The sequence below is a fragment of the Schistocerca americana genome, chromosome 6 (assembly GCF_021461395.2).
Source record: "Schistocerca americana isolate TAMUIC-IGC-003095 chromosome 6, iqSchAmer2.1, whole genome shotgun sequence".
NCBI classification, from domain to species: Eukaryota; Metazoa; Arthropoda; class Insecta; order Orthoptera; family Acrididae; genus Schistocerca; species Schistocerca americana.
This window is the reverse complement of record NC_060124.1, coordinates 203199816-203227209: the sequence shown is the minus strand read 5'-3', so window position 1 is coordinate 203227209 and position 27394 is coordinate 203199816. Positions and strand designations below refer to the sequence as shown.

Below are 27394 nucleotides of genomic sequence, written 5' to 3'. Positions count from 1 at the left end.
TAATTTTGGTCTCTAAGATTAACATGCTACAAAAGAAGCTAAGCTTTCACATGTAATATTGATTTTTTTTTTTTTTTTTTTTTTTTTTTTGCACGTGTTATACTTTAAGATACATCACACAAATGTGCCAGTAAATTTAAAATTCTGACATAAATGTCTCGGCTCCAAATTCTTGTAAGTGGCTGGGCCTCAAACTGTTCAGTTTCGAACGCTCTGTGATTTAGATATCCATCCCACATTCTCACACGTAACATAATTCATGTTGCGTTAAAATAAATTTTCTTTGAAAGTAGCACTTTTCTAACCACCGTTCACAATGCTATCCGGAGACTGTTAGAAATTGGTTCGATTTACCAGTTGTCTGAGAGCGCCAGAAAACAGGCATTATTGTGCGTGTGCAACTGCAGTGGTGTAGGAAGCCCGCATGTTCGTGTGTACAAAGCACTAACAGAGCTTACATTACACCATAAAAGAAACAGGGCATCAGAGGATACTCCAAAGAGCATCGGAATTTCGTAAACCACACTAAAATGCATAATTCGGCTTGAAGTGCAAATTGGCTTTTTCCAGATTCACAATCAAGTAGGTCCCATCTGATATTAAGCTTTTCAGTGTGTTTTTTGGGATGTAAATTTTCTTGGAGTACCTGTACTCTAAGATCTTATTTTAGGTTCTTTATTATGGCATAATGCCATATATGGCAGAAGATGATAACGTGCACTTGAAATTCTGAGAACAGTTGGAACCAGGCAATACTGTAGAATGAAACACTTCGTTTCAAATAAAATGATTGCCTCAGCGGAAAGATTAATAAAGCCCAATTTCTTTAGCAAACTTGCAAAAATAACTTCACTGTTCTGCAAGGCGATTAATGCTTGACTGCTACTTAACTTGGAAATAAAATAAAATCAGAAAACAAATTAATAATATATTTTTGCCCTCCGTAATTATGTGAAGGTATTTTAATTCACTTGATGGTTCCCGGCCACAGAAATCCGTTTGTCTTCACTTGACGTGGGAGCTGTACACGAAGAGAAGCAGCGAAATCACTTAACGTAAACACGGGTCACGTGGAGGTTAACCCCCTCCCCACTACAACTCAGACAACTCTGTGCAAGCGTGAATCTGGCAGCTAGAGCGCGAGAGAAAAATTTTTCTCGTTTGCATCTGGCTGCTTACTGCTACTACCGATACAGCCAACAGCCAAACTTCAAGTAGCGGGAGAAGGTACTGCTTATACGCGAGTCAAATGCGCATGCGCAACAGACCGCTGGCAATTGGTCAAACGAACCTTAACGTGAACAATTGTGACGTCATGCTCATAGCAAGCAGTTTATTGTTACGAAGAATTACAGTCTGCGTCCTAAGGCCTTTGACATATTTTTGTTATTTGCAGACGCTTGTGCGTGCACGATGTTTTGCTGTTGTAAATTGCACATTTCCACTAAAGTTTTATTTTTTTCCCTCTCGTTTATATTTTATTGCTGCAGTATCATTCTCCAGTAGCAGGATACTGCTAGAGAATCAATTCTGCAGTCAAAATTGCAAAAATTTAACTAAAAGCTAAAACAATGAAAAATTCCCGGTTTTCTCCCGGATGAAAAAATTCCCGGGTTTTCCCCGGGTCGTATACACCGTGATTAGTGGTAAATTGTCTAGGGTAATCTATTTGTTAAGGCGATTAATGCACTGTGTACCTAAAAATTATGTTTGAGTATCTTACTATTCATTTTTCCAAAATATCCTATGGTATTATTTTATGGGGAAACTCCACTTGTGTGCAAGATATACTATTGCTGCAAAAGAAAGCTATTAGGATAATTACAGGCTCGCCATACAAGGCTCATTGTAAACCTTTGTTTACTCAACAAAAAATCATGACAGTAATAAACCTATATATTTATTATGTTTAAATCAACACAAAAAAGAACTTACCTAAAGTACAATGCAGGGCAAATATACATTGTTACAACACTAGGACAGACAGCTCTATCCATACGCCCTACCACAGACTGTCAAAATCAGGTAAGTTATGAACTTATGGGCCACAAATTATTTAACAAACTTCCACAAGCTATACAAAATTTACCAGAGCAACAATACAAACAAACACTTTATGAATGGTTAGTTGTAAACCCATTCTACAATATAAAGGATTTCATGACATGTAATATTAAACTGATTTGTATTATGTGTATGACTTTGTCTATTGCTGTATTGGCTTAAAGACAATAAAATTATTATTATTATTATTATGTATGCAAAACAGAATCCTAATCTTTTCAGTATTTCGTTAACACATGTTTGAAAAATGTCAGATTCATAATTTAACAGGCATGAATCCGGAGTATGGTTTGGGGGGGGGGGGGGGGATATCACAGCATCCTTCATCCCCCCACCCCCACCCCAAAAATGATTTGTTGTCATTGCCACTTTTAACATACCACAGTTGCCTAGGATTTAACAATAACACTTATAAATGTTTCAATATAATAATAGTACTTAGTACATTGCTTTAGCATTAATTACAAGACTAATAATTTACATGATATAAATCCAGGTGTTTACGCACCATTATCAGTATTTCACTTAGCACTATAACTTTCAACACAGGTCTGAGGACTAAGGCTATGGCATCATGTAATAAGAGGAACGCTCTTTCCTTCAGTTATTTCCGACTATGCTTGTGATTGCTAGTCTTTTTGTTATTTTTATTCCTAGCGGAAGGTCTTTCCCTTTCCGACTTGCGTTGCTAACCTCCTTTGGTTTGCCAGGTTTATGTGTGGAGTAGGGTTTGTTGCTTATACAGTAGTTTTGTCCAGGCCGTGAACGGGCACCTGTACCAGTCTGGAATACTCTCTGGCGTTGGTCAGCTCACCTGTGTGTTAGCTCTCAATTGGGCAACTGAAGTGGCCACCATTAAACATTATTTGTAATTTTCTAGAACTCCTTGTCATTTTTTGGCGGTTATCATGTTAACCTTTTCTTCGAAAATTATATAATGAAGATAAAAAAAATTATATGCGTAAAAATACAAACGTTTCATAAGTGTCGTTCATGAGCTGGGGGTGTCATGACCCCAATAACGCCTCCCTCCCTCTAGCGTCACGCCTGATGCTTAATTGAATTTACATAAAATTATATCCTTATAGGGCAAATGGAGTAGTAATAATTGCTTGTTCTTGTTCATCATATTCCACAGCTGAGATCTGGTGATAGGCTTTTAAGCATGGAGGTAAGAATAGCTTACCTCCATGCTTTTAAGAGGGCTGTCATAGATAATATTGTCTTTCGTAATGAGTATTCGTGGAACTGCAGAGCAGCCTGGGTGGGTGCAATAATTTAGACGCGATAATTAACACAAAGACATAAATGTTATGATCACTGCCTTGGCAACAGCCATATTTGGTAGTTAATAATGAATGAAAGAAATTAACTGCGATCGTGGTGACATCGGTTACACTTTAACCTTCCTTCGTTCGCTTGCTGTAGTGCAAATGATGGTACATTTATTGACGATGGTATTGGATGTTAACTTTGACTATAGTGAAGTAAGTCCAGACCGGATACCGTGAATAGAAGTCACAAAATTTAAATTTGAAACGCGCGGCTCTACAGTAACAGTTCTCAGCAAGTGAATCCCTGATAAACAGTACCTTTGCTACTAGTGAACTCAAGCTGCATAATAAATTAGAATTAATTTACGTTTGGCTGCAATATTAATTGATTATTATTCTTCACAAATTATTTTCATCTCTAAGTAAGTACATGAAAGCTTCGCTAACGACATCTTGTTAATAAAAATATCGTGACCCAAAATGTACCTTGAAAGCGCCATTTTCAGCGTATTGTCTAAAAGGCAAGAAGCACGAACAGTTAGTCGCTGCAGCTGCAGGTGTATTGAAGTGGTGGTGCTATAGCCTGCTTTGCACTCGGTACAGCATCCAGCTGTACTCTAGTCTACATTAATTGTAATAGTTGCGTACTGTGAGAGGCATTTCTAAAATGGGCGTGGAAGTAGAAGTAATTTCACCCGGCGATGGTAAGCAGAAAATGAAAATTTAGCTCTTAGGCTTTATACAATAGCCTACATTTCACTCGTTTTTCTGAATATAAGATTGTTTCTGTGCTGATCCAGAGGAAGACTCGCCTCGCCTCACGACCATACGATGATTATCAGTTATTCCAAGATTGTATGTTTCGTTCGCGTGTACTTCCCTGGATGAACGCAAAGTATTCTTAGAAGCTTTCAAAAAGTTAGTTCTTCAATGCATTTGATACAGTTAATAAATAGCAAAAGCTAATGGACCGTATTTGCTGTGACAAGAAGACAACTATATCTCCTTGTTATACTGAATGAAATTGGTTTCAGCAGTGGTGTTCACTATGGTAAATTGAGACATTTCGAGAACTACATTCGTTTGCTTTATCTCGCGGAATACAGCAGAGTGATCCTCGAACTGTCTACCGTACATACGTGTATCTACAGGCCCCTCATTTACCTTATTAATTTTCAACGATCACAATATTTCTCAATGTAGTCCTTCCACAGATGAATTTATTTTTCGTGTGTCTATGAATGGTTAACATGTTGCTCTCCATTAGCCTCGTAGTAATCTGTAGCTTTTGCTTTAGCTGTCCGTGCCAAACACCCGTCAGTCAAAACTGGCAAGACACCGATTGTAAACTTCTTCGCACATGAGCAGCTTGGTTTTGGAAAAGCCTGTATGAAGTTTACTAAAAGCATTCCAGGCTTATTTTTTTTAAAAAAGTATTCTGGTCTGTCTAGTTCTCTTCAACTGCACAATGTCTTCATTATACATTGTCCTAGTATAATCTTAATTCGTCAGCAGGTTTACTTTCTAACTAGTTAGCAACTTATTTTCATCAATTGTTCAAGTTTATCTGCACTGCAGACAAACAGTAGGGCCTGCAGTACCATCAGCAATACACGATTTAGGCATATTTCATTAACCAGTATCACTCTGTTACCAGTATAAAAATTTGAAAAATAATTGCCCTGATGAAACTCTATAAACTTGTAATGTTGAAATTTCAGTAAATCTGTGGCTAAAACGAGGTGACTCCTGCTCACTTATGAAAACACAACATAGGCCTACTTCTTGTAATAATGATACTCCAGGTTTTATAAGGTCCTGGAACAAAACTAAATTTTAATCAGTGTTGAATCAGGTGTTGGTGTATTCCAGGTGATGTAGCTTATGGCTGCTTCCTTGCTACAGTGCATATTAATTCATGAATGGTGCTTCAGACTAAATGTTTGTTCTTTTTGACTTGCAGATCCTTTTTGTGTGAATTAACAAATGCAGTTTCTAAATCTATTACATTTGAGAACAGGAGGGTAGTAAATAAGTGAAAAATTGAGAAATTTAGGAAATTGCTCAAAGACATGGACTGGATAGATGTTTACAATAGGCTGGACTCAAATGGAAGACAAAGCATTCTTTAATAAAGTTGCCTCCACTTTTGAAAATTGTTTTCCCTTAAAGGTAACTCAAATCATACGGAACTGTGGATTAGGCCTACACAAGGAATAAAGATATCATCATCATCATCATTTAAGACTGATTATGCCTTTCAGCGTTCAGTCTGGAGCATAGCCCCCCTTATAAAATTCCTCCATGACCCCCTATTCACTGCTAACATTGGTGCCTCTTCTGATGTTAAGCCTATTACTTCAAAATCATTCTTAGCCGAATCCAGGTACCTTCTCCTTGGTCTGCCCCGACTCCTCCTACCCTCTACTGCTGAAACCATGAGTCTCTTGGGTAACCTTGCTTCTCCCACGCGTGTAACATGACCCCACCATCTAAGCCTGTTCGCGCTGACTGCTACAGCTATAGAGTTCATTCCCAGTTTTTCTTTGATTTCCTCATTGTGGACACCCTCCTGCCATTGTTCCCATCTACTAGTACGTGGAATCATCCTAGCTACTTTCATATCCGTAACCTCAACCTTGTTGATAAGGTAACCTGAATCCACCCAGCTTTCGCTCCCATACAACAAAGTTGGTCGAAAGATTGAACGGTGCACAGATAACTTAGTCTTGGTACTGACTTCCTTCTTGCAGAAGAGAGTAGATCATAGCTGAGCGCTCACTGCATTAGCTTTGCTACACCTATCATATGGGGCAAAAAGGAGACAGTGTGCACTATCTAGGAACAGCTCTAACGTTAGAATTGTGATGTATTACAAAGTATACTGCATATTGAAGCAAGTAATCCATAAATCGAAGCAGTTTTATTATGAGAGAGACAATTGCATCAGGTAACAAAATAAAAACTGTATGGGATACTGTGAAGACAGACACAGCTGGAGGGGGGGGGGGGGATGAAAGAGAGACGAGGGACAGATAGCTCTAGAAATAAATGAGACTTCGTTAACAAGTACATGTAGTGCTGCAAACCTCTTAAATAAGTACTTCTTTTCTGTTACTGACAGCTTGGGTTTAGCAGGTTTGGTGAACAGTGCAATGGAGTATCTAAGACCAGTCTTTAAAAATAACTTCAGTAAAATGGAAATGACACTCCTGTCTCCCAAAGAAAGTAGAATCCATCATAAAATCCTTAAAATCTTAAGTATTCCAGTTGGTATGATAATATGTCAACTAAGTTAATCAAAGAGTGCTCATGGGAGTTGAGTTCTATCTTAAGTTATTTGTGTAATCAATCTCTTATCAGCAGAACATTTCCAGACTGGCTAAAATATGCTGAAGTTAAGCTGCTTTATAAGATGGGGGATACAGAGACACCATCAAACTATCAACCAATTTCACTTTTGCCAGCTTTCTCAAAAATATTTGCAAAGGTTGTGTTAAAGCATCTCCTTAAGCATCTAACTGCAAATAATATATTGTCCAAGTCACAGTTTGGATTTCTGAAGGGTTCTGATGTAGAGAAAACTATTTACATTTACAGTGAGAATGTACTTAATTCATTAGATAATAAATTAGAGGCTACTGGCATTTTCTGTGATGTCAAAAGCCTTAGACTGTGTGAACCACAGCATTCTCTTAAGTAAATTAGAATATTATGGTGTCACCGGCAGTGCTGCGAAATGGTTTGAGTCTTTCCTATCTAACAGGAAACAAAGGGTGTTGTTGCGAAATACCTGTGTAGTAAGCAGTCTGTCTTCATCTGACTGGTAATTAATTACATGTGGTTGTCCTCGAGGTTCCATCTTGGGTCCGTTGCTTTTTTTTTATGTGCATTAAAATTTCTCATCTGTTACATTTCCAGATGCTAAATTTGTTTTGTTTGTAGATGATATAAACATTGCAATAAGCAACAAGTCAAGTACATATTTATAAACAGCTGTTAATCAAATTTTCACTGACATTGATAAGTGGTTTAACACTAATTCACTGTCATTAAACTTTGAGAAAACCCACTATATGAAGTTCAGAACCTGTAAGAGGTTTCCTCCCAGCATGAGTATAACGTATGAAGACATGCAGATAGAAGAGCTTGGGAGTGTTAAATTTCTGGGATTACAACTCGATAAAAAATTCAGTTGGGAAGGCCATACCACGGAATTGCTTAAGCGCCTAAGCAAGTTTGTATTTGCCGTGAGGTTGATGTCAGATGTAAGAGATATAAATATAAAAAAAAAAACCTTGCATACTTTTCCTATTTTCATTCTATTATGTCGTATGGGATCATATTCTGGGGCAACTCATCAAACTGAGCAAAAGTTTTTATGGTGCAAAACCCTGTGATAAGAATCATTAGTGGTGTAAATTCAAGAATATCTCGTAGAAACCTGTTCAAGGAACTTCACGTTCTAACCACTGCTTCTCAGTGTGTTTATTCCTTAATGAAATATGTTGCAAATAATACATCTGTTTCCAACCAATAGCTCAATACATAGTATCAATACTAGGAATAAGAACAGTCTACATAAAGACGTAAAATCACATACCTTGGTCCCCCCCCCCCCCCCCCCAGGGGGCCACAGTACCTTTTGCGGGTACGTGTGTGGCGCGCATGGGGCCCTGAGTTATTGCAGTCTCATTCCTTTTTCCAGACTGCATTACCATCCCTGTTACTCACCTTCCCTGTCCTTGCTTCTTTCTCGCTGCCTTTCTCATGGTGGACTTCTTTATATCGGCCTGTCTACCCTCCTGGCTTTGTTTTGGTATGTGCTATTGTTTAGTTTGATGTTTCCATCCCCTTTTCGGCGTTTTTGGTTCCCTTGGGATTTCATGTCCATTTCCAATGTTTCCCTCCAGTGTGGGCCATTTGGGGATGAACTCCCAACCTAGTTTCCATGGTGCAGGCTCCTCTCCCCCTCCCCTCCCTTTTCCCCTTGCACCCTGGCCCCCTTCCTGCTAGGTCACCAACACTGTAGCCAGTCCGTGTGGTGGGGCTGTTAAGTACCCACTTGGCTGAGCCCCCTGATAACATAGGGATCACACTCCTACTACCTGAGCTGTTAAAGCCTCGTGTATGCTAAGGAGTTGATGCTGATCACTTTGGAGCATCAGAACTCCTGGTAATGGCCGCTGTGCCAGACTGCCCTTGTTGTGGCTGGGGGACGCCCATGCGTGAGGCCCTGGCTGGAGTGGGTGGTACTGGGGTAGCTGGAGTGGGTGGTACTGGGGTAGCTGGAGTGGGTGGTACTGGGGTAGCTGGAGTGGGTGGTACTGGGGTAGCTGGAGTGGGTGGTACTGGGGTAGCTGGAGTGGGTGGTACTGGGGTAGCTGGAGTGGGTGGTACTGGGGTAGCTGGAGTGGGTGGTACTGGGGTGGCTGGAGTGGGTGGTACTGGGGTGGCTGGAGTGGGTGGTACTGGGGTGGCTGGAGTGGGTGGTACTGGGGTGGCTGGAGTGGGTGGTACTGGGGTGGCTGGAGTGGGTGGTACTGGGGTGGCTGGAGTGGGTGGTACTGGGGTGGCTGGAGTGGGTGGTACTGGGGTGGCTGGAGTGGGTGGTACTGGGGTGGCTGGAGTGGGTGGTACTGGGGTGGCTGGAGTGGGTGGTACTGGGGTGGCTGGAGTGGGTGGTACTGGGGTGGCTGGAGTGGGTGGTACTGGGGTGGCTGGAGTGGGTGGTACTGGGGTGGCTGGAGTGGGTGGTACTAGGGTGGACGCCTTGCACATGAAGCGACAAAAGCTTCAACATCTGGGCCATTCTGTGGCCGTCTCTAAGAGTGATAGAAGACATGACACTCCTTCTTCTGATCCTTAAGCCTTCCCCTCCCTGGCCACCCCCTGGGAAGAGGTCAAGCTCGCTGGCTTGGGTTGAAACCTTTCACTCAGTATCTGGTTTGTACCAGGACAGATGGTGAAAATTTTGCCATGACCAAGCCTTTGTTTTTCGTGGAGACGATTGAAGACAATTACGGCGAAGTGGAATCCATGAGTAAAATGCGGTCCGGTTCTTTGCTCATAAAGAAATCTTCTGCTGCCCAATTTGAAGCCCTGTGTGCTTGTGACCATCTCGGTGACATCCCAGTCTCCGTCGCACCCCACCAATCTTTGAACTCGGTACAGGGCATCATTTTCCACTGGAATCTTCTCCTCCAAACTGACGAGCTCTGTGCATACCTTGAGAGGGGAGGAGTTTGATTTTTCCATCGTGTACAGCAAAGCCCTAAAAACAGTTGCACTGATACAGGCACCTTTATCCTGGCCTTCGAGGGGGATACCCTCCCAGAGCAGGTCAAGGTGATGGTGTATCGGTGTGATGTAAAACCTTATGTTCCACCACCAGTGAGATGCTTTAAATGCTTACAGTTTGGCCACATGTTTTCCTGCTGCACCAATGATCCCCTCTGTGGTGACTGTGGGAGCCCCCTCTCCATGAGGGAAGTGCCTGTGTTTCCCTGCCAGTGTGCGTAAATTGTAATCCGCAGAATCCTACATGCTCCCCAGCACGCCCGGTGTATGTGAAAGAATGATGGATTCAAGAGTAAGAGACCTTAGACTGATTTGCCTACACTGAGGCTTGTCGGAAGTATGACCGGCTCCATCCCATGCCTGTAACTTCTACTTTTGCTTCAGTTACATCCATTCCCCCTCCTACCCCCTCCTCTTCCCAGCTCCGCCCCATTTGCCCCACACATTCCACCTCACCGCCTCTCTCTCTCTCTCTCTCTCTCTCTCTCTCTCTCTCTCTCTCTCTCTCTCTCTCTCTCTCTCTCTCTCTCTCTCTCTTCCCCCCCCCTCCCTCTCCCCCACTCCCCCTCCCCATCAGTACCCATACCCACCCCTTCGGATGCTGCTCGCCCTCTCCCACCGGAAAAGCGCTCCCCTTCTTCGGCAGCCGCTGGTACTGGAGCTCCCTCCCGGGACTCCTCTTCCCGGCAACCCCCTGAAAGGTGATCTGCAGCTCCACATCGGCCGTGCGATCTGCAGCTGGTGGGCACCAAGATTGCCATGGGTAATTCTGTACCTGACCTCACTGCAGTCTGCCCTTCTCTTCCTTCACAAGAGAAGCAGCAGAAACACAAGAAAAAGGGCATGTCCCCTCTGGTACCCCTTCAGGTGCCGCCTTCCCCTCCTCCAGCCAATGAACCAACAGTCTGACCCATCCTATATGGACATTACCCCATCCTTATCGGTGACGGATGGTGACTCGGTGGCGTGACCAGCTCCAGTCTGTTCACTTCCCTGTGTTTGGAGATTCCTGACTCCCCTCCCTGGCCAAGATCCTCTTTTCTCACCCTTTTATCACATTTTAGATTTGGTTAGTCTCCTTTTACAATAAACACTTTCACATTCTAGCGGTTGAATGCTTTTGAATAGCAGGTGGTCTTGCCTGTACTGCATCAGAGGTGGGATATTTCCTGCCTCTACCATAGCCTTGGGGTTGCCCACTTGCTGTTTTCCCTCCTTTTGTTTTCACCATTGAAAACATGACTGCACTTTCTCTTTTTTTAGCCTTTTACCTTTTATTGTTATGACTCTTTTGAGATGTAAATCCGTCCGAATGGACCACGTTTGAAACAAGGGACTGAGGACCTTGCTGTTTGGTCCCTTCAACCCCAATCAACCAACCAACCATTCTCTTCCCATTTGGACACCAGCTTGAGAATACTCCAGTGGAATTGTAATGGATATTTGTGTAAACTCCTGGAGCTGCAGCTCTACTCTGCTGCTTTCATTGCTCTCCAGGAGACCCATTTTATCAGTTCTTATTCACCTGCCCTTCGTGGGTGCCACACTATCTGTCAGAACCGAATTGGCCCCTTGCGGGCTTGTGGTGGTTTTTGCACCTTGGTCCGCAAGGACATTGTTAGTCAATGGGTTCCCCACCATACCACTCTGGAAGCAATTGCTGTCAGGGTCCTTGTGGCCACTCCAATCGCGATCTGTAATCTCTACCTCCTGCCTGACAGGCTGCCCACATCCCTTGCCCTAACCACCCTTCTTCAAAAACTCCCTTCCTGCTTCTAGGGGACTTTAATGCCCACAACCCTCTTTGGTATAGTCACACCACTACTGTCCTTGGAAGGACAGTTGTTTTTCTGGCAGGGCTTGACCTCTGTCTACTGAACACTGGCGCTCCCGCACACTTTAGTGTGGCACACGGCACTTTCTCTGCCATTGACCTCTCCATCTGCAGTCCCGGCCTTCTTCCCTCCATTCATGGGGTGTCCACGATGACTTATGTGACAACGATCATTACCTGGTTGTTTTGACCTTCCTTCAGTGTGTCTCACTCCTTCACCATCCCGGGTCTACACGGACTTTGACTGCTGCCATTCTGCCCGCAGCTGTTTCAGCCATCCCTTCTTGATGGACTCTGGAAATTGCTGTGGCCATAAGACTGCCGCCGTGCTCTTAAAACACTTAAAGTGGCACCCTTCTACTACTAACCTTCTGGCCTTTAAACACTTCCGTGCCCGGACCCGTTACCTAATCACATTTCAGAAACGGATTTGCTGGGAATGATGTGTGGCTACCATAGGACCGCACACACCCTCTTCACAAGTCTGGGTAAAACTTGGGCGAATTTTTTGCCGTCGTCCTCCCACGGTGTTGCAGGAATTTCTGTGCATGGTGTTGTCCGTACCCATCTGGACTTTGTCACAGAGCATTTCGCTCAACACTTTGCCCAAGCCTCTGCATTGACTCAGTATGTGCCCACATTACTCCTCCTGAAACAGCACTTGGAACGACTGCCTTTGTCTTTAGTTTTTCGCTGCTTGGAGGCTTATAATGCCCCATTTAGCGAGTGGGAATTTGCCAGCGGCCTCGCCCTTTGTCCCAGCACTGCTCCTGGACCGGATCAGATACATAACCAAATGCTCAAACACTTTATCAGTGACTGGCCACCTTCATATACTGACCCTTTTCAATCGTCTGTGGAGTGGGGGTATTTCCTACCCAGTGGCAGGAAAGCATTGTTATTCTGGTGTTGAAGCCTGGGATGCCACCTTTTCAGTTAGATAGCTACCGTCCAATTAGCCTTACCAACACCCTCTGCAAGCTCCTCTAACGCCTGGTGAGTTGGCGACTGATTTGGATCCTTGAATGCCGTGACCTTTTGTCACCAACTGAAAATGGTGTTTGCTGTGGCCCCTCTACAGAGGATAACTTGGTCCACGTGGAGTCTGCCATCCCGTCAACTTCTGCCCATCGGCAACATCTCACTGCAGTCTTCTTTGACCTGCATAAAGCCTGAGACACCACCTGGTGCCACCACATCCTCACTACCCTTCACAAATGGGGGGGCCTTTGTGGTGCTCTGCCCATTTTTATCCGTAACTTTCTACCTTGTCGCTCTTTCTCGGTCCAAGTTGGTTCCTCCTACAGCTCCCACAGCTCTGTCTTGATCTCTCCATCAATTCAACGGATTATGTTTCTTGGACGCCCTTCACCACTAATTCTACTGTCTCCTCAGTTCAGTCCAGGGTTCAGAAGTGATTTATACTGATGGCTCCATGGTTGCTGGTCACACTGGTTATGCTTGCACCTATGCAAGACATACGGAACTTCGTTCCTTGCCAGATGGCTGTAGTGTTTTTACTGCACACTGGACCATGTCCGCTTCTGCTCAGGACTGTCCTTCACTATCTGTAGTGACTTCTTGAGCAGTTAGCTTCCCTCGCCACCTGTTGGGTCCTCCTCTCCTTGATCAATGTGGATGCTCAGTGGTTTTCATTTAGACTCCCCGCCATGATGGGATCCCTGGCAATGAACTTGCCAGTCGACTGGCTAAATTGGCTACTAACAGGCCATCTCTTGCTATTGGCATTCCGGAAATATACCTTCGCTTGGCATTACATTGTCAGGTTTTGAGACTTTGGAACACAAAGTGGCACGCTTTTTTCACCGAACAAGCTCAGAGCGATAAAGGATTCTACACCTATGTGGTGGTCCTCCTTACGGGCCTCTCGTAAGGCCTCTATCATCCTTTGCCAGCTCCGCATTGGCCATACTTGGCTGACTCAGTTATCTCCTCTGTCGTGAGGACCCCCCCCCCCCCCCCCCTCTCTGTCATTGTGTTGTGGATCCATGTTGACTGTGCTTCACCTCTTACCGGACGGTCTCCAACTTAGCTGCCCTGCGATGGACTTTTTAGCTTTCCTGACTCACTACCCCTGGCAGTAGCTGACAATGCCTCAGCGGCTGATCTAGTTTTAAGATTTCTTCGTGATGGGGTTTTTATCGCTTTATTTAAGGTAGGGACCTTCAACCTTATCCGTGGGTGGAGGGGATGGCAGGCCGTCTTGCTCTCCCCTTTGCCCCAATTGCACTGGCTTCGACTGGGCTTGGGGGTTAACCTCACCCTTTGCCTTCCCACTCCTTTCCTGATGGGATCTGTTTTGAGTGTCTATCTTGTCTACCTGTGCTTCTTCAGTCATGCCGCTGTCATTATTCACTTTCTTTCTTTCCTTCGTTTCTTCTTCTGCCCCCTCCCTTTATTCTTTGGCAATAGTTTGTAATTTTATTGCCATTGTAGTTCCCTCTTCTAGTGTGAGGTTTTATCAGTTTTAGTTATTCCAAGGTCAGAGGGACTGATGACTGTGTAGTTTGGTCCCTTTCTCCAATCCAACCAACTTACCTTGGTCCAATAAGGGTTCCAATATTCAGGACCACACAATTTTCAATAAATTGCCAGCAACCATTAGAGACTTGGTTTCAGATCAAACACAGTTTAAACAGACTTTGAAAGACTTTTCGAGATGCAACTCCTACTCCATAGATAAAGATCTTAACAGAGACTGTTAAGCCAGCTTAAGTAAAAATATCTGTTAGGTTTCAGTTTTGACAACACTTGGTCACAACAGTCAAGATTAGGTATTTTATGTATGAGAAATTTATTAATAGTGCATAACAGTGTTTCATTCTGACAGTGTGTTAATCCTGTGAATATTAGCTGTTCCAGTTTACTGCATTGTATTAACGTATTTCAACTATCTCCTGACAAATGATCAGGTTAGTAAGTATTATAATCAAATGTTTTATGTTTTTATGTTATACTTTGACATTTTCCACACCCACGAGAATCATCTTATTTTTTGGGTCTGTGGAATGAAAACTTAATCTAATCTAAACATTATTGGTCATTGAATGATATATTTCAAAGGCTGTGTGTTGACTTGATCTGCAGTTTTGAAAGATAAATAAACGGAGATCAGGGCTAAGTTGGATTCAGAAGTAACTGAGAGATGCCATTGGATGTTTGAGGATCATAAGATAAAGAGGGTTGTGAATTAACAGGGGTATGCCCAGCTGTTTTGTTGATTGGAGAAAGACATAGGGTGGAGGTTACTGGAGTATACTCCTGGAGATATTTAAAAATGGAAGATTTAAAGACAGGAGATAGATAAAGGATCTGTACACTAGAAAGTAATAGTAAGAAATGGTGTGGAGCCAGCAGTTAAAACTAGTATTGGATGAGGTGCTAGACAAGGGTGTTATTTGTCAATGCTTTTCAATATTTATGTTGAGATATTAACAAAGTAAGCATTAAGTGTGTTCATCATTAACATAATGGCAATTGACAAAAGAAACAAATTGTTGCAGGACAGACGTACCCCAAAACTGGCCAGACTGTGGTTGTTCACTACACAGGTATGTAAGGGTCTTTGTATACTTTCGTGTTATATGCTTTTTCTAGCTGCTGCAACTTGTGGCACTGCCTTAACACATGAGCAGTGTGTTTTGTTGCTTGGTCACCTGTAGCACTGCTCAACCACTCCAAATTTATGTTTACACTCCATAGGATTCCTGATTCCAAAACTAAAATACCGTATCTGGCATTTTTGTATTACAAATTGCATACTAAGGAAATGGCATGCTTAGATACACTGTTGCTTCAAAGAACTATTAAAAGGAGGTAATTTTTTGTGTAACTTCATGTAGTTGATATCAGATGTGATGCTTGTGTATAAACCTATTTTCTTCAGTCTCTCAGTTTGGTTTCAAATCGTACTAATTCTTTAATCTTGTACATCATGAATATTATGCTTTCTCTTACATAATGGTCATAAAATACCTCTAGAAAATGCTTAGTACAGTACTCTTGCTTGTGTTTTTGTGTTTGCAATTTTATATTGGAACTCCTTGCTGAAAAGTGCTGTTTTTATAAAGGTAGTGTTTGTGTTGTATGATTGTAATGCTTCATTTTATGTCTTGTACTTTGAGGCTAGGCATTTGTTTGCTTTTACTTCCAACAAACTTAAATGGTTTCAATATATAGACACTTAATGTGAAATGGATGAGCACTGGGAAAAGGTCTTCTGCAAGTATGTTGGCTTTGTGTGTGTGTGTGTGTGTGTGTGTGTGTGTGTGTGTGTGTGTTTGCTATCTCCTCCCAATCCCTGGATCACTTCCAACTGTATTTGGCACAGACAGCAGGCCTCAAAAGTATCAGTACTGTGGAGGTTTATAGCCTGCTAGCTCCTAATACAAGTGGGATCCGGGCAAAAACATCTTTTTTTTCAGCCCCTGGCATGAAGGCTGCTATGTATGACAGGCATATTGTAGGGGACCAGTATCGGCCTGTCAAATCCAATCTGCTGATCAGCCCACACATGTAGGGTAAATAAATGATTTTTCAAGGCCCTTACATGTAGGCAGCCCTACATGTCAAGTATGTTGTGGGAGTAACCTTGGTAAACTTTATAGAACTGTGTTGCAGGGGCTAGAGGTGCTGATGAACAAGAACAGAGACAAGTTGAGATGGATAATAGAGGGTATGGACAGAGTGAGGGAAGGAAGGGAAGGTGCATGGAACTGGTGGAAGTAGTAGAGGCATAATGAGAAGGTGGAAAAGGAACTGGGGAGACAGGAGGAAGACATGGTTAGAGGAAATGTGGAGGGACATAACGAGATTACTTGGAGCAATTGCCAGTATTGTGAGAAAACGAGCGTTGTTGTACATGCTCGTATAAGATGACGTAGGAAGTGCATGCTTGGTGTTTGCTCTGCTCATACACTTTTTGTCACATTTTCAGTGGAATTTAATGCATACTGGGGCATTATGTGACCATGTGCAGCACTGTTGCATGTTCCTCAGAGGGGACATGAGTTATTCTACTTAGTGCAGTTGTTTTATCATATTGTAGCCAGGTAAGGAATGCAAAATAAGGAATCAGTTCCTGGCATAATATTCATTTCAGAACTAGACTCTACAACTCAAAGTACCCTAATACTTTGCTTTATGGTGAGCTTAACATAATTTTTTTAATTCCTTATCTGCAATATTGTTATGTAGCATTCCCAATCAGGTTTACATGCACGCAGCACTGCAAAAAGAAAGTAAGAACAAATACTAATTTCTTGCAAAAATAAAAGGTGCTTGTGTACACAAAAACTAAGGATAATAAGTTATTTCATGATTATTTCCATATCTTTAAAAAATCAACAAGGTTATCTGTAAAGCCAAGAAACTCTTGACTGGCAGTTCATATTCTACTCTAGGAATAAATATAAATCCATGTGGGGAGTTACAATGATAAAACATTGTGGGCTCCCAGTCTATAATTTACCAAAAAATGGCATTCTGTGAATTATGATGTAAATTATAAAAAAATAATAGTGTTAAAACAAGTTGTGGTCGAACAGCATTATTTTTCACGGAAGGCTGATTTGTAAAATTCTGCTAAAGCATATTTGGGACAAAATATTTTATTAAATACTACTAACCAAATTTGCCTGCTTAGTCATCTTTAAGTGAATATTTATGTATGTTCATACATATACAGCGTTACGAGACCTTACATTTTCTTGTAAAAGAAACTGAATGTCAGAGAAGGTTCAAAGAGCATCAGAATAATCGTAAACCGTACCAAAAATGCATTATTCATCTTAAAGTGCACATTTGTATGTCCACATTCACATTGAAGTACTTCATATTAAGCTTTTCAGTCTCGTTTTTGGTATGCAACTGTTCTTGGAGTACCGCTATTGTAACATCTAATGTTTGATTCTTTATTATGGCATAATGTGATTCCTGCCAGAAAGTGAAAATGTGCACTTGAAATTGAGAGAACAATTGAAACTAGCCAATAATGTGGAATGAAACATAGTTTCAAATAAACTGAATACCTATACAGAAAAGATTAAAAACAGCAATTTTTTTTTAGCAAACATATGAAAATCACGTCATTGATCTGCAAGACAATGAATGCTTGACTGCTAATAACATGGAAATAAAATTAGAAACCTGAAACTAACAAATTTTAGTCTTTCAAGATTATTTGAATGTATTTTAATTCACTTGATAGCTTCCAGCCATAGAAATCCATTTTGTTTTCATTTGCAGTGAGAGCCGTAAACAAAGAGAAAGTATCAAAATCAAGTAACGTAAACACAGGTCACATGGAGACTATCCCTCACTATGTCTCGGAGTGCTCTGCACATGTAAGAATCGTGCAACTTTGGAGTGCTAGAAAACTTTCTTTGTGCAGGTTCTAGCTGCTTCTTGCTACTCATTGCATAAGCAACTGGCAGCCACACTGAGCAGCCAAAATAGGAGGCGGCTCTGCTTAAAAGCAGATTTCAGTTCTGTGCATGCATGTGCATCCACTGGCAGCTGCTTAAATGACCTATTTACTTGTTCCAAGAACAAGAAGGTACCTCATACTTAATCCTGAGATATGCTGATAGTGATTTGTTCAGTTGTGGTAAGAGCTACATAGTTCTGCCCCCCCCCCCCCCCTCCTTTCCATTTATAGTAAAAATGCTTAATGTGCAACAAAATACTCATAAGATATTTGTCTGTCTAATAAGTCTAATTTATGTTGTACCTTGTTTCTATAGTTGATGGTGCATTACATATGACACTCATTAATACACAGCTAGGCTACTGATCAATCTTTTAAAACCTTTCTCACATACACATTTGTTAGGTTCTCCAACTCCCAAAGAGGTTGTCACCTAACCTAGACCTCAGGCTGTTCTACAAATCAATTACCATGACCATGATTTTTATAAGGGGCTATTACAATATCTTAGCCCAATCCTGAAAAGGGCTCTTTATTTAAACTTGTGGAGACATTTCAGTCAAATGTGAACTAAGCAAATTATTAGTTATATTACGAAGTCTGGGGCATTAAACTACAGAAAATTGAAATGAGTGATTTTATGGTCTAAACATTCCATTTATTCATTCAGATAATTGAGAGATCCCAGGAGAATGCTCAGCAATATGGAGCATGTCAAAATAATGTTATCACAGAGATAAAGTTATGGTAGTTTGGCATTGTAAATTAAGAGCATTAAATGTTGTAAAATGAGATTAATTTACTAAATAATTCAGGTGCTGAATTGTTGAAAGGCATGTAAACAAGGGTGAGAACTTTGTTAGCTTTCGGACAAATCCTTGTACAGAGCTGTAACCTGTTCATCTGCCCGTTCCTCACTTCTGTTTTACGTATTTAGTAAATGTTTTCCTGTCGTGTGCCACCCAGTTTTACCTTCAGTATTCCTGTATAGTGTTTACTTATACTTACCACTCTGCAGTCATTTGCATTTCGCTTCCTCCCACTGCAGTAAAATCCCAACCCCAAAGGGACCTCTGTCCCATCTGTATTAGTCCCGAAAACTGCCACATACTGTTCCTTAAATGCTTTTTAGACCATTGAATTCTCCCAACAGCCTAACCATAAAAAAAATTTCCCTCTGTAGATGCCACCCCTCACAGCAACCCCCAAACTTTGATTCTGCCAATCTCTTAGCTCTCATTAAGTTGATACGTGGTGGTGGTGGTGGTGGTGGTGGTGGTGGTGGTCACTCAACAGCATGGTTACCAAGAGTCAGAATGTCTTTTGATACTAGAGAAACAAATCCTTGTGGCACATGAATCCCCGAACCACCCAGTTCCCTTGTGACCCATTAAGCAAAACTGTGCAGAACCAACTCCCTAAACACTGTTGGAAGAAAAAATGCCCACATGAGCTACACTGGTGGCAATTTATTTAGTTTGAGCAGTGTGGTATTAAACTGTATGATTTATACGTTTAATCAAAGTGAGGGAGCTATCTGAGAGCTGCATTTAAAGAGATCCAACTTGTGAGTGCCCAAACAGATCTGCGTTTCACATAAAATTGGTTGTACACTTTGTAATGTCATTTGTTACTGTGTAATGATGCAAATTAGCAATTTTGTAAAAGGTAGTGATGCCATGATATTACATGGAATGGAACTGACAAAATTGTTGTTTGGGTTAGGCAAGGAAGGAAAAAGATAGCTTCTGATAAGACCTATTAACCTGGTCTGTTAATGTGGCATCAATGGAAGACTTCGTTATGGATGTTACATATGGCATTGTCAAGGTTTTTTAGAAAGCCTTAGATTGAGCAATTTAAATAATACAGCAGTAAATGAGGATGATTAGAGAGCTGTGTTGGTGTCAGTGACGGTATTGGTGCTCTTAAAACAGTGAAGTAGTGACAGTTCTCTTTAAACTTTGAGACAGAAGTGTCAGCTTCCACAACCGTTATTTACCAGTCAGGTAGGATAGTGTTTTGAAGATTTTGGGCAGTCCATAGTACTCAGTTCTACCCACAAGGAGTTTTGTATTGTCTGGAATACCTGTCAGGTATACCTTCGCAAAGAACTATCCACTTACTTTTACTTGCAGGTATTCCGGGTTTTATTCAGCAAAAGATTGATGACTTTGGCAAAGTGCCAAACTTGCTGCAGCTGTTACTCACTTTTGCAGTCAGTTAAATTTTAAGTATTCAGGTGGATATCATAGCATATCAATGAAGTTAATCAAAGAGTGCTCATGTGAATTGAGTTCTATCTTAAGTTATTTGTGTAATCACTCTCTTATCAGCAGAACATTTCCAGACTGGCTAAAATATGCTGAAGTTAAGCCTCTTTATAAGAAAGGGGATAGACACACCATCAAACTATTGACCAATTTCACTTTTGCCGGCTTTCTCAAAAATGTTTGCAAGCATCTCCTTAAGCATCTGACTGCAAATAATATATTGTCCAAGTCACAGTTTGGATTTCTGAAGGGTTCTCATATAGAGAAATCTATTTACATTTACAGTGAGAATGTACTTAATTCATTAGATAATAAATTAGAGGCTACTGGCATTTTCTGTGACGTGTCAAAAGCCTTAGACTGTGTGAACCACAGCATTCTTTTAAAGAATATTATGGTGTCACTGGCAGTGCTGCGAAATGGTTTGAGTCTTATCTATCTAACAGGAAACAAAGGGTGTCGTTGCGAAATACCTGTGCAGTAAGCAGTCTGTACTCACCTGACTGGTAATTAATTACATGTGGTTGTCCTCGAGATTCCATCTCGGGACATTTGCCTTTTCTTGTGTACATTAAAACTTCTGATCTGTTACATTTCCAGATGCTAAATTTGTTTTGTTTGTAGATGATACAAACATTGCAATAAGTGGCAAGTCAAGTACAGATTTAGAAACAGCTGTTAATCAAATTTTCATTGATGTTAGGTGGTTTAATGCTAATACACTGTCCTTAAACTTTGAGAAGACCCACTATATGCAGTTCAGAACCTGTAAGAGATTTCCTTCCAGCATGAGTATAACATATGAAGACATGTAGATCAAAGAGCTTGACAGTGTTAAATTTTTAGGATTACAACGTTCTAATAAATTCGGTTGGGAAGGCCATACCACAGAACTGCTTAAGCATCTAAACAAGTCTGTATTTGCCGTGAGATTGCACACCACATCATTATTTTAGAGGACAAAGTTGTCATCCGGTGTTATTAGGTTCAGTTGATCCGTTTTGTCAGGCACATATGACAACACAATAAAGGAAGAATATAATGTTAGTCAGATTGACATTTTATTTTGATATCATATTAAGAAATGACATTAACTTCTTATGTTACAGGTACACTAGAAAATGGTGTTAAATTTGATTCTTCGAGAGACAGAGGTGTACCATTCAAATTTCGATTAGGTAAAGGTGAAGTCATTAAAGGTTGGGATCAAGGTGTAGCACAGGTAAGTTGTTTTGTGGTTACTTACTACATATTTTGTTTTTGTAACATGTATTTCTATTTGTTGCTTTCCTCTGCTGTTAATAACCTGGCAAAGTGAACTGGTTATCTGATGAGGGTGGCGGCACCGCTGTTTATGCCTGAGAAACAGGGAGAGGAGGTAGTTATAGCATACACTGCAGTGCTCTGTGAAGTGCCTATTTAGAATAAGAACAGTAATAGGATATACACTACATCTGGATTTTGATGATCAAGATGCTTCATAGGCAGTATCCATAAAACTACCCTTACTGTTTTCCTGTGTCACTATTTCCTCATCTGTGACTTGACTTGTTGCCTACTGTTTCTTGTGGATGGTAATGCTGACTCGTTGTTTGAATCTATGCCAACTGATTTTATTATAGTTTCAAATTCATTGTGTGCAGAGTGTGTCTCCTCCTTAAACCTCATACACTTTTTGGTAATTGGATAGGTAAAAAAATCTAGTTACCTAGTGCTGGCAGGATGACACACATAAAAAGGTTTTTATATATGCAACCCAGTGGCTCCTTCTGGCAGAAGGGTTGAAGGGAAATGTAGAGGGGTGAAGAAAAAGGACTAGAGAGGTTTAGGAAATGGGTTAGAGGGGGAAAGACTGGTAAGTCTCCCTTGATCCAGGGTTCTGAGTGACTTATCCAAACTCTATCCCATTTCCTTCATCATCATTCATCCCCATTACGGTCGGAGGAAGGCAATGGCAAACCACCTCCACTAGGACCTTGCCTAGTACGGCAGTGCGGGTCTCCCGCATCGTTCCTCTATGCTCAGTCACGGAGTATGGGACTTCATCATCATCCCATCTCCCAAACCTCTCCAATTCTTTCCCACCACTCCTCTTTCTACCTCTTCAGCTCTTCTGCCAGGAGGGGGAGCCACTGGCTCTGAAAGTTTATATACATACAACCTTTATTATTATTATTATTTTTATTATTCTGCCACTTGATGAGTAGGTTTATGTATCCAATCACATAATATTGTCAAAAATTATTTTCATTGTTACGCAACTTTTTTGGCTTGATACACAGCCTTTCTAGTCTTGTAATGCCACAACAGTAAAAACAGTCACAGGAGATAAGCAAACCAACTGCATGGTGGCAGGTAGCATTTTTGGTTAGTAATACCGAGCTCCCAGTAGCTAACACAAATCTTTGTGGTGGAAAGGTCTAGAAGGTCCACTCAGACTTGAGGTGAACTGAATGTAAAAGCAGTGAAGTCATTATGGAAATTCCTGGATTCAACGGTATGTAAAATGAGGTAAAGCCAATGACACACACACACACACACACACACACACACACACACACACACACACACACACACACACACACACACACCACAACATAGACACCCAAGTGTACAGATTGTGCACTTTTGGGTATGCAGCTGGATAATGTCATCTTCACACAATATTTCAACAGACCACCTGGCCACCATCTTCAGGTGAGGATGCTGATGCACAAGCTAACTGGAACGGAGTTTCCAGCAGAATCAGCAACTCCCTTATGCACCACAACCAGTCCACTGCAACAGCACTGCTGACCTCAAGGGAGAGTGAACTAGTGGTGCACCAGTGGAATAAATAAGCAAAATGATAAATCATTATTAGCTGAACCTTAATTAAAAGAATCTGCTGGTTGAAATGAAGACCACTTTTAATACCAGCTAAAATAGAATTCCAAATCTTAAAGGTAAATCCTTTACCCTTTTATTATATCAGATAGTACAATCTCAATAGATTCCCTTAGAACACATTCCTGGTAACAGGAAGCAGAGCAGTAAAATGCGTCTTGTTATAAATCATCTGATATCCCTCCTAGTGTTCCGCCACTGCAGATTTCTCTGGCTGGACCAAACTAGTGTGATGATAGTGTTCTACACATCTGTCTTGAATAGTATGGATAGTTTGGCCAATATGCCATCCCTCCTTAAATTCTTGAGGATACATTCCTCGCAAAAGGTAAAATAGCAGTATAGTTGCAAGTATCCTCGCTTTGAACAGTATTTTAGATCCTTTGTCTCCATCCTAGTATCAGATTTACAATGGAAGTTGAAAAGGATGACTCTTTTCTTGGTGTTTTGGTTTATCGGCATGACAATGAGATTACGGGGCATAGCAGAGTGTGTAAACCTATGCATACTGATCGTTATCTCCATCTGACCAGCTGTCATCCACTACACCAATGCATGGGGGTGTTGCGGACTCTGGAGAAGAGCCTATGCCATTTCCAATACAGAAAATTTGATACCAGAATTGGACCATCTTAAAATTGTTTTTAAGCAAAATAGTTATGCTGACCAGCAAATACCTATGCCATGCTCTTTCATTTAAACTGTCAGGGAAACTTGTAAATCTGTTGCTTTTCTATCTTTTGCGGGAAATATATACCTGAAAATTTCAAGAATTTTAAGATTGACATCAAAAGTGTGTTCATGCTTTGGCTAAGATTAGAGCCATTCTTGTCAGAAAAGGATGACTTGGGTCTGAGGAAAATCTGAGCATACAAAATTCCATATCATTGACGGGTGGCATATTGGCTAAACTATCCGTAATATTCAGCATCTGTGTGTAGACACCACCGTCAAACCATTTTGCTCCAGCCAGAGAAATTCAGTGGCAGAACACTATCTTAAGGAGTGACGTCAAGTGATGTCTAATGTCACACAAATGATTGCTCTACTTCCTGTTACTGGGAATGTGTTCTAAAGGAATCTATTGAGATTCAGTTATCTGGTAATATTAAAATTGGGATAAAGATTTCCCTTCAAGATGCAGAATCTGATTATAGCCGATACTAAACAGTGGCCTTCATTTCAACCAGCAGAGTCTTTTAATTGAGGTTCAGCTATAAATATATCATCTTGCCTATTTCTTCCACTGGTGCACAAGTAGTTCACTTCCACTTGAGGGCAGCAGTGCTGCTGCAGGGGGCTGGCAATGATGTACAAAGGAGCCTACAAGTCTCTTTGAAACTCAGTTCCAGTGCGTTTGTGCGTCAGCATCCTCACCTGAAGATGGTTTGGGTTTTTCTGTGGCTGTGGGTGTGAATGTGTGTACTTTTTCTAGAGAAACAGCAGGTGTTTGGAAGGTAGGGTGAACGATGTTTTCTGGTGTGTGTTTCTGTGCTCCACGTATTGATCTGCTGTAGATGAATGGTTGCCTTTATTTTATGTATTGCCCCAGCCAAGAATTTCCATTACTTCAGTAATGAAGTTGATGTAGTTTTACTTTAACATTTATACTGCAGTATTTATGTACATGTGCTGAAAATGTTGTCACCATCAAGATCCAGTGCTGTGTTAATACTAAAAATAGGTGCTGCGGAATCATTTTAAACATACTCAGTTTTTTGAATTCGTGCTTGGCGCCCACAGAGCCCGGAGCTATTGTGGCCCATTCTTACTTCTCAGGTTGCATTTCCTTCCATGTGCCTGTCCCTCCCCATGCTCACTTTTTCCCTACTGCCTCCTCCTTCCTGTCTTGTGTTCTGACTTATATCGACCTGGCTATCCACCTAGTTTTATTTTATTCCTTGCATTTTGTTCCCCTTGGCTTTTCTCTTTCATTCTTCCTCTTCAGCATTTTTGGTCTCCCTTTGTCGTTTGACCTTCACTTCTAAATTTTCTGTCTGTAGTGTGTGCCACTTCAGGAAGAATTTCCTTCCTACAGTCTACAGCATGGATTCTTCTTCCCTCTTACTTCCCCTGTAGCCCCCCTCCATTCCGCTAGGCAGTAGCCAGTCCATGTGGTGGGACTGTTATATACCTATGTGGCTGATCCTTCCGACAAAACAGGGATCACACTTCTGATACCTGAGCTGTTGACACCCCCCCCCCCCCCCCCCCCCCCCCCCATGCCTAGGAGTGGTTGCTTGTTGTCATTCCGGAGCATCACAACTCCCAGCTACGGTCGTTGTGCCAGATGCTCTTGCTATGGCTGGGTGATTCCCATGAGGAGGGGAAATGCATCAGGCTCCAAAAATCTGGCTGTTCTTCTACGGCTGTCTCTTAAAGTGGTAGCTAATCATTCAGTGCTGCTTTGTATGGCACTGCAGGCTTCCCTGCCCTGGGATGGTCGGGGACACATTCACTGCCATAAAGCAGTTGTTTTTTGTGGAATATGTCGAAGACAAGTTTGGCAGAGTGGAGCCTCTCAGTAAGGTATGGTTGGAGTCCCTGTTGATCATAACTTCTTCTGCCGCCCAGTCTGCAGCTTTTTGTGCTCAAGATCATCTTGATGTCCCATTGCCCATTACCTCACTTGTGTTTGAATATGGTCCAGGGAGTTATTTTTCATAGAGACCTCATCCTTCAAATGGATGAAGAACTCCGAGCCAGTTTGAAACAACACAGTGTTTGTTTTGTACAACGTGTGCAGAAAGGTCGTTAGAACAATTGCACAGGGACCGGCACCTTTATTCAGGCATTTGACAGAGATAGCCTCCCACCAGTGTGATGTGAAGCCTTATGTCCCGTTATTCATGAGGTGCCTTCAGTGCTTGCGTTTTGGGCATATGTCTTCCCAACGTACGGCGGACCCTCTGTGTGGTGACTGTGGACACCCACTCTGTGAGGGGTGCCCTTGTGTTCCGCCACTCGTGTACATTGTCACTCTCCATGCTCACCAGATTGCCTGGTTTATAAGAAAGAAAAGAAGATACAAGAGTGTAAGTCCCTGGATCGTTTATCTTACACTGACATTTGTCAGAAGTTTGGCCGACTTCATCCTGTGTCGTAGACTTCTACTTTTGCCTCTGTTATGTCCTTTCAACTCTTTCCTTCTCCTTACCCCAGTTGGGTCCCTTCGTCCTCTACCCTCCCTTGCAGTTCCCACGTCTTCCCTTCAAGGTGCCACTCCTACTCCCTGGTTGAAGAATTGTCCCTCCTTGTTTGGCACCTGCTGGTGATAGGACTTGTCGTCGTCGTCATCGTCCCCCTGCTCCCTTCTTTGTGTCTGAGGCGAGAGGCCTGCTGCCACATCTTGGCCATGGGACACACAATCTGTGCACACCAAGGTTGCCTGCTCTTTCGGTGCCAGATCTTGCAGAAGCCTACTCTTACTCTGTGCTGTACCCTCCTCACCCTCTGAAAGAGGAGGAGGAGGAGGAGGAGGAGGAGGAGGAGTAGAACAAGAAACCCCAGGACAAGACCACAGGCCACCCTTGTGTTGCTGTAGGTGCCATATATCCACCCCCACCCCCTCTCTCAACCTGAGCCTGACCTCTTATTTATGGATGTCACTTGGCAGTGTGATCGCCTACAGCATATTCACCTCCCATTTGGATACCCATTCTGTGCTTATTCAGTGGGACTCTAATGGATACTACAGTCACCTCCCAGAGTTGCAATCCCTTAGTGCCTTTCATTCAGCAACTTGTCATTCTCCGGGAACCTCATTTTACTGGTGCTCACTCACCAATCTGTCCTGGGTTCCGTGCTTTTTGTTGGAACCAGGTCAGCTCTTTGAGGGCTTCTGGTGGTGTCTGCAGGTTGGTCCTTATAGTTATTGTTAGTACCCTGTTGGAAGCAGATGCCGTCGTGGTCTGATTGGACTTGGCAGTCACAGTTTGCAATCTCTACCTCCCTCCTGACAGACTACCTACATCTGCTGTCCTAACTGCCCTCCATCAGCAACTCCCTTCCTCCTCCTTGGGTATTTAAATGCCTATCACCCTTCGTGGGGCAGTGCTTTTTCACCCAGCTGGGAGATCCTCAGTGACCAGTTTCTTGTGGACCACGAGCTATGCCTTCTTAATGATGGTTCCCGATACTCATTTTAGTGCTGCATATGGCACTTTCTCTGCCATTGATCTTACACTACCTTGCCCTCCCCTTCTTCCTTTGTTACATTGTCGCCACATGATGACCTCTGTGATAGTGACTGCTTGCCATTGATTCTCCTGTTCCCTTCCCTCTGATTAGGTTGCCCTGCTGGGCTTTCCATCAT

General features: G+C 42.1%; 1 protein-coding gene across 1 annotated transcript in view; it reads left to right on the top strand.

The window, feature by feature from the left end:
- The first annotated feature begins 3822 nt into the window (after positions 1 to 3822).
- The window catches only part of LOC124619580 (peptidyl-prolyl cis-trans isomerase Fkbp12), a 38810-nt gene continuing 15238 nt past the window's right edge, over positions 3823 to 27394 (top strand). Inside the window, exons 1-3 of the mRNA XM_047146075.1 lie at positions 3823 to 4042; positions 14997 to 15044; positions 21303 to 21415. Coding sequence (XP_047002031.1) covers positions 4006 to 4042; positions 14997 to 15044; positions 21303 to 21415 — 198 coding nt within the window. The 5' untranslated portion in view covers positions 3823 to 4005. The remainder of the gene's footprint in view (positions 4043 to 14996; positions 15045 to 21302; positions 21416 to 27394) is intronic.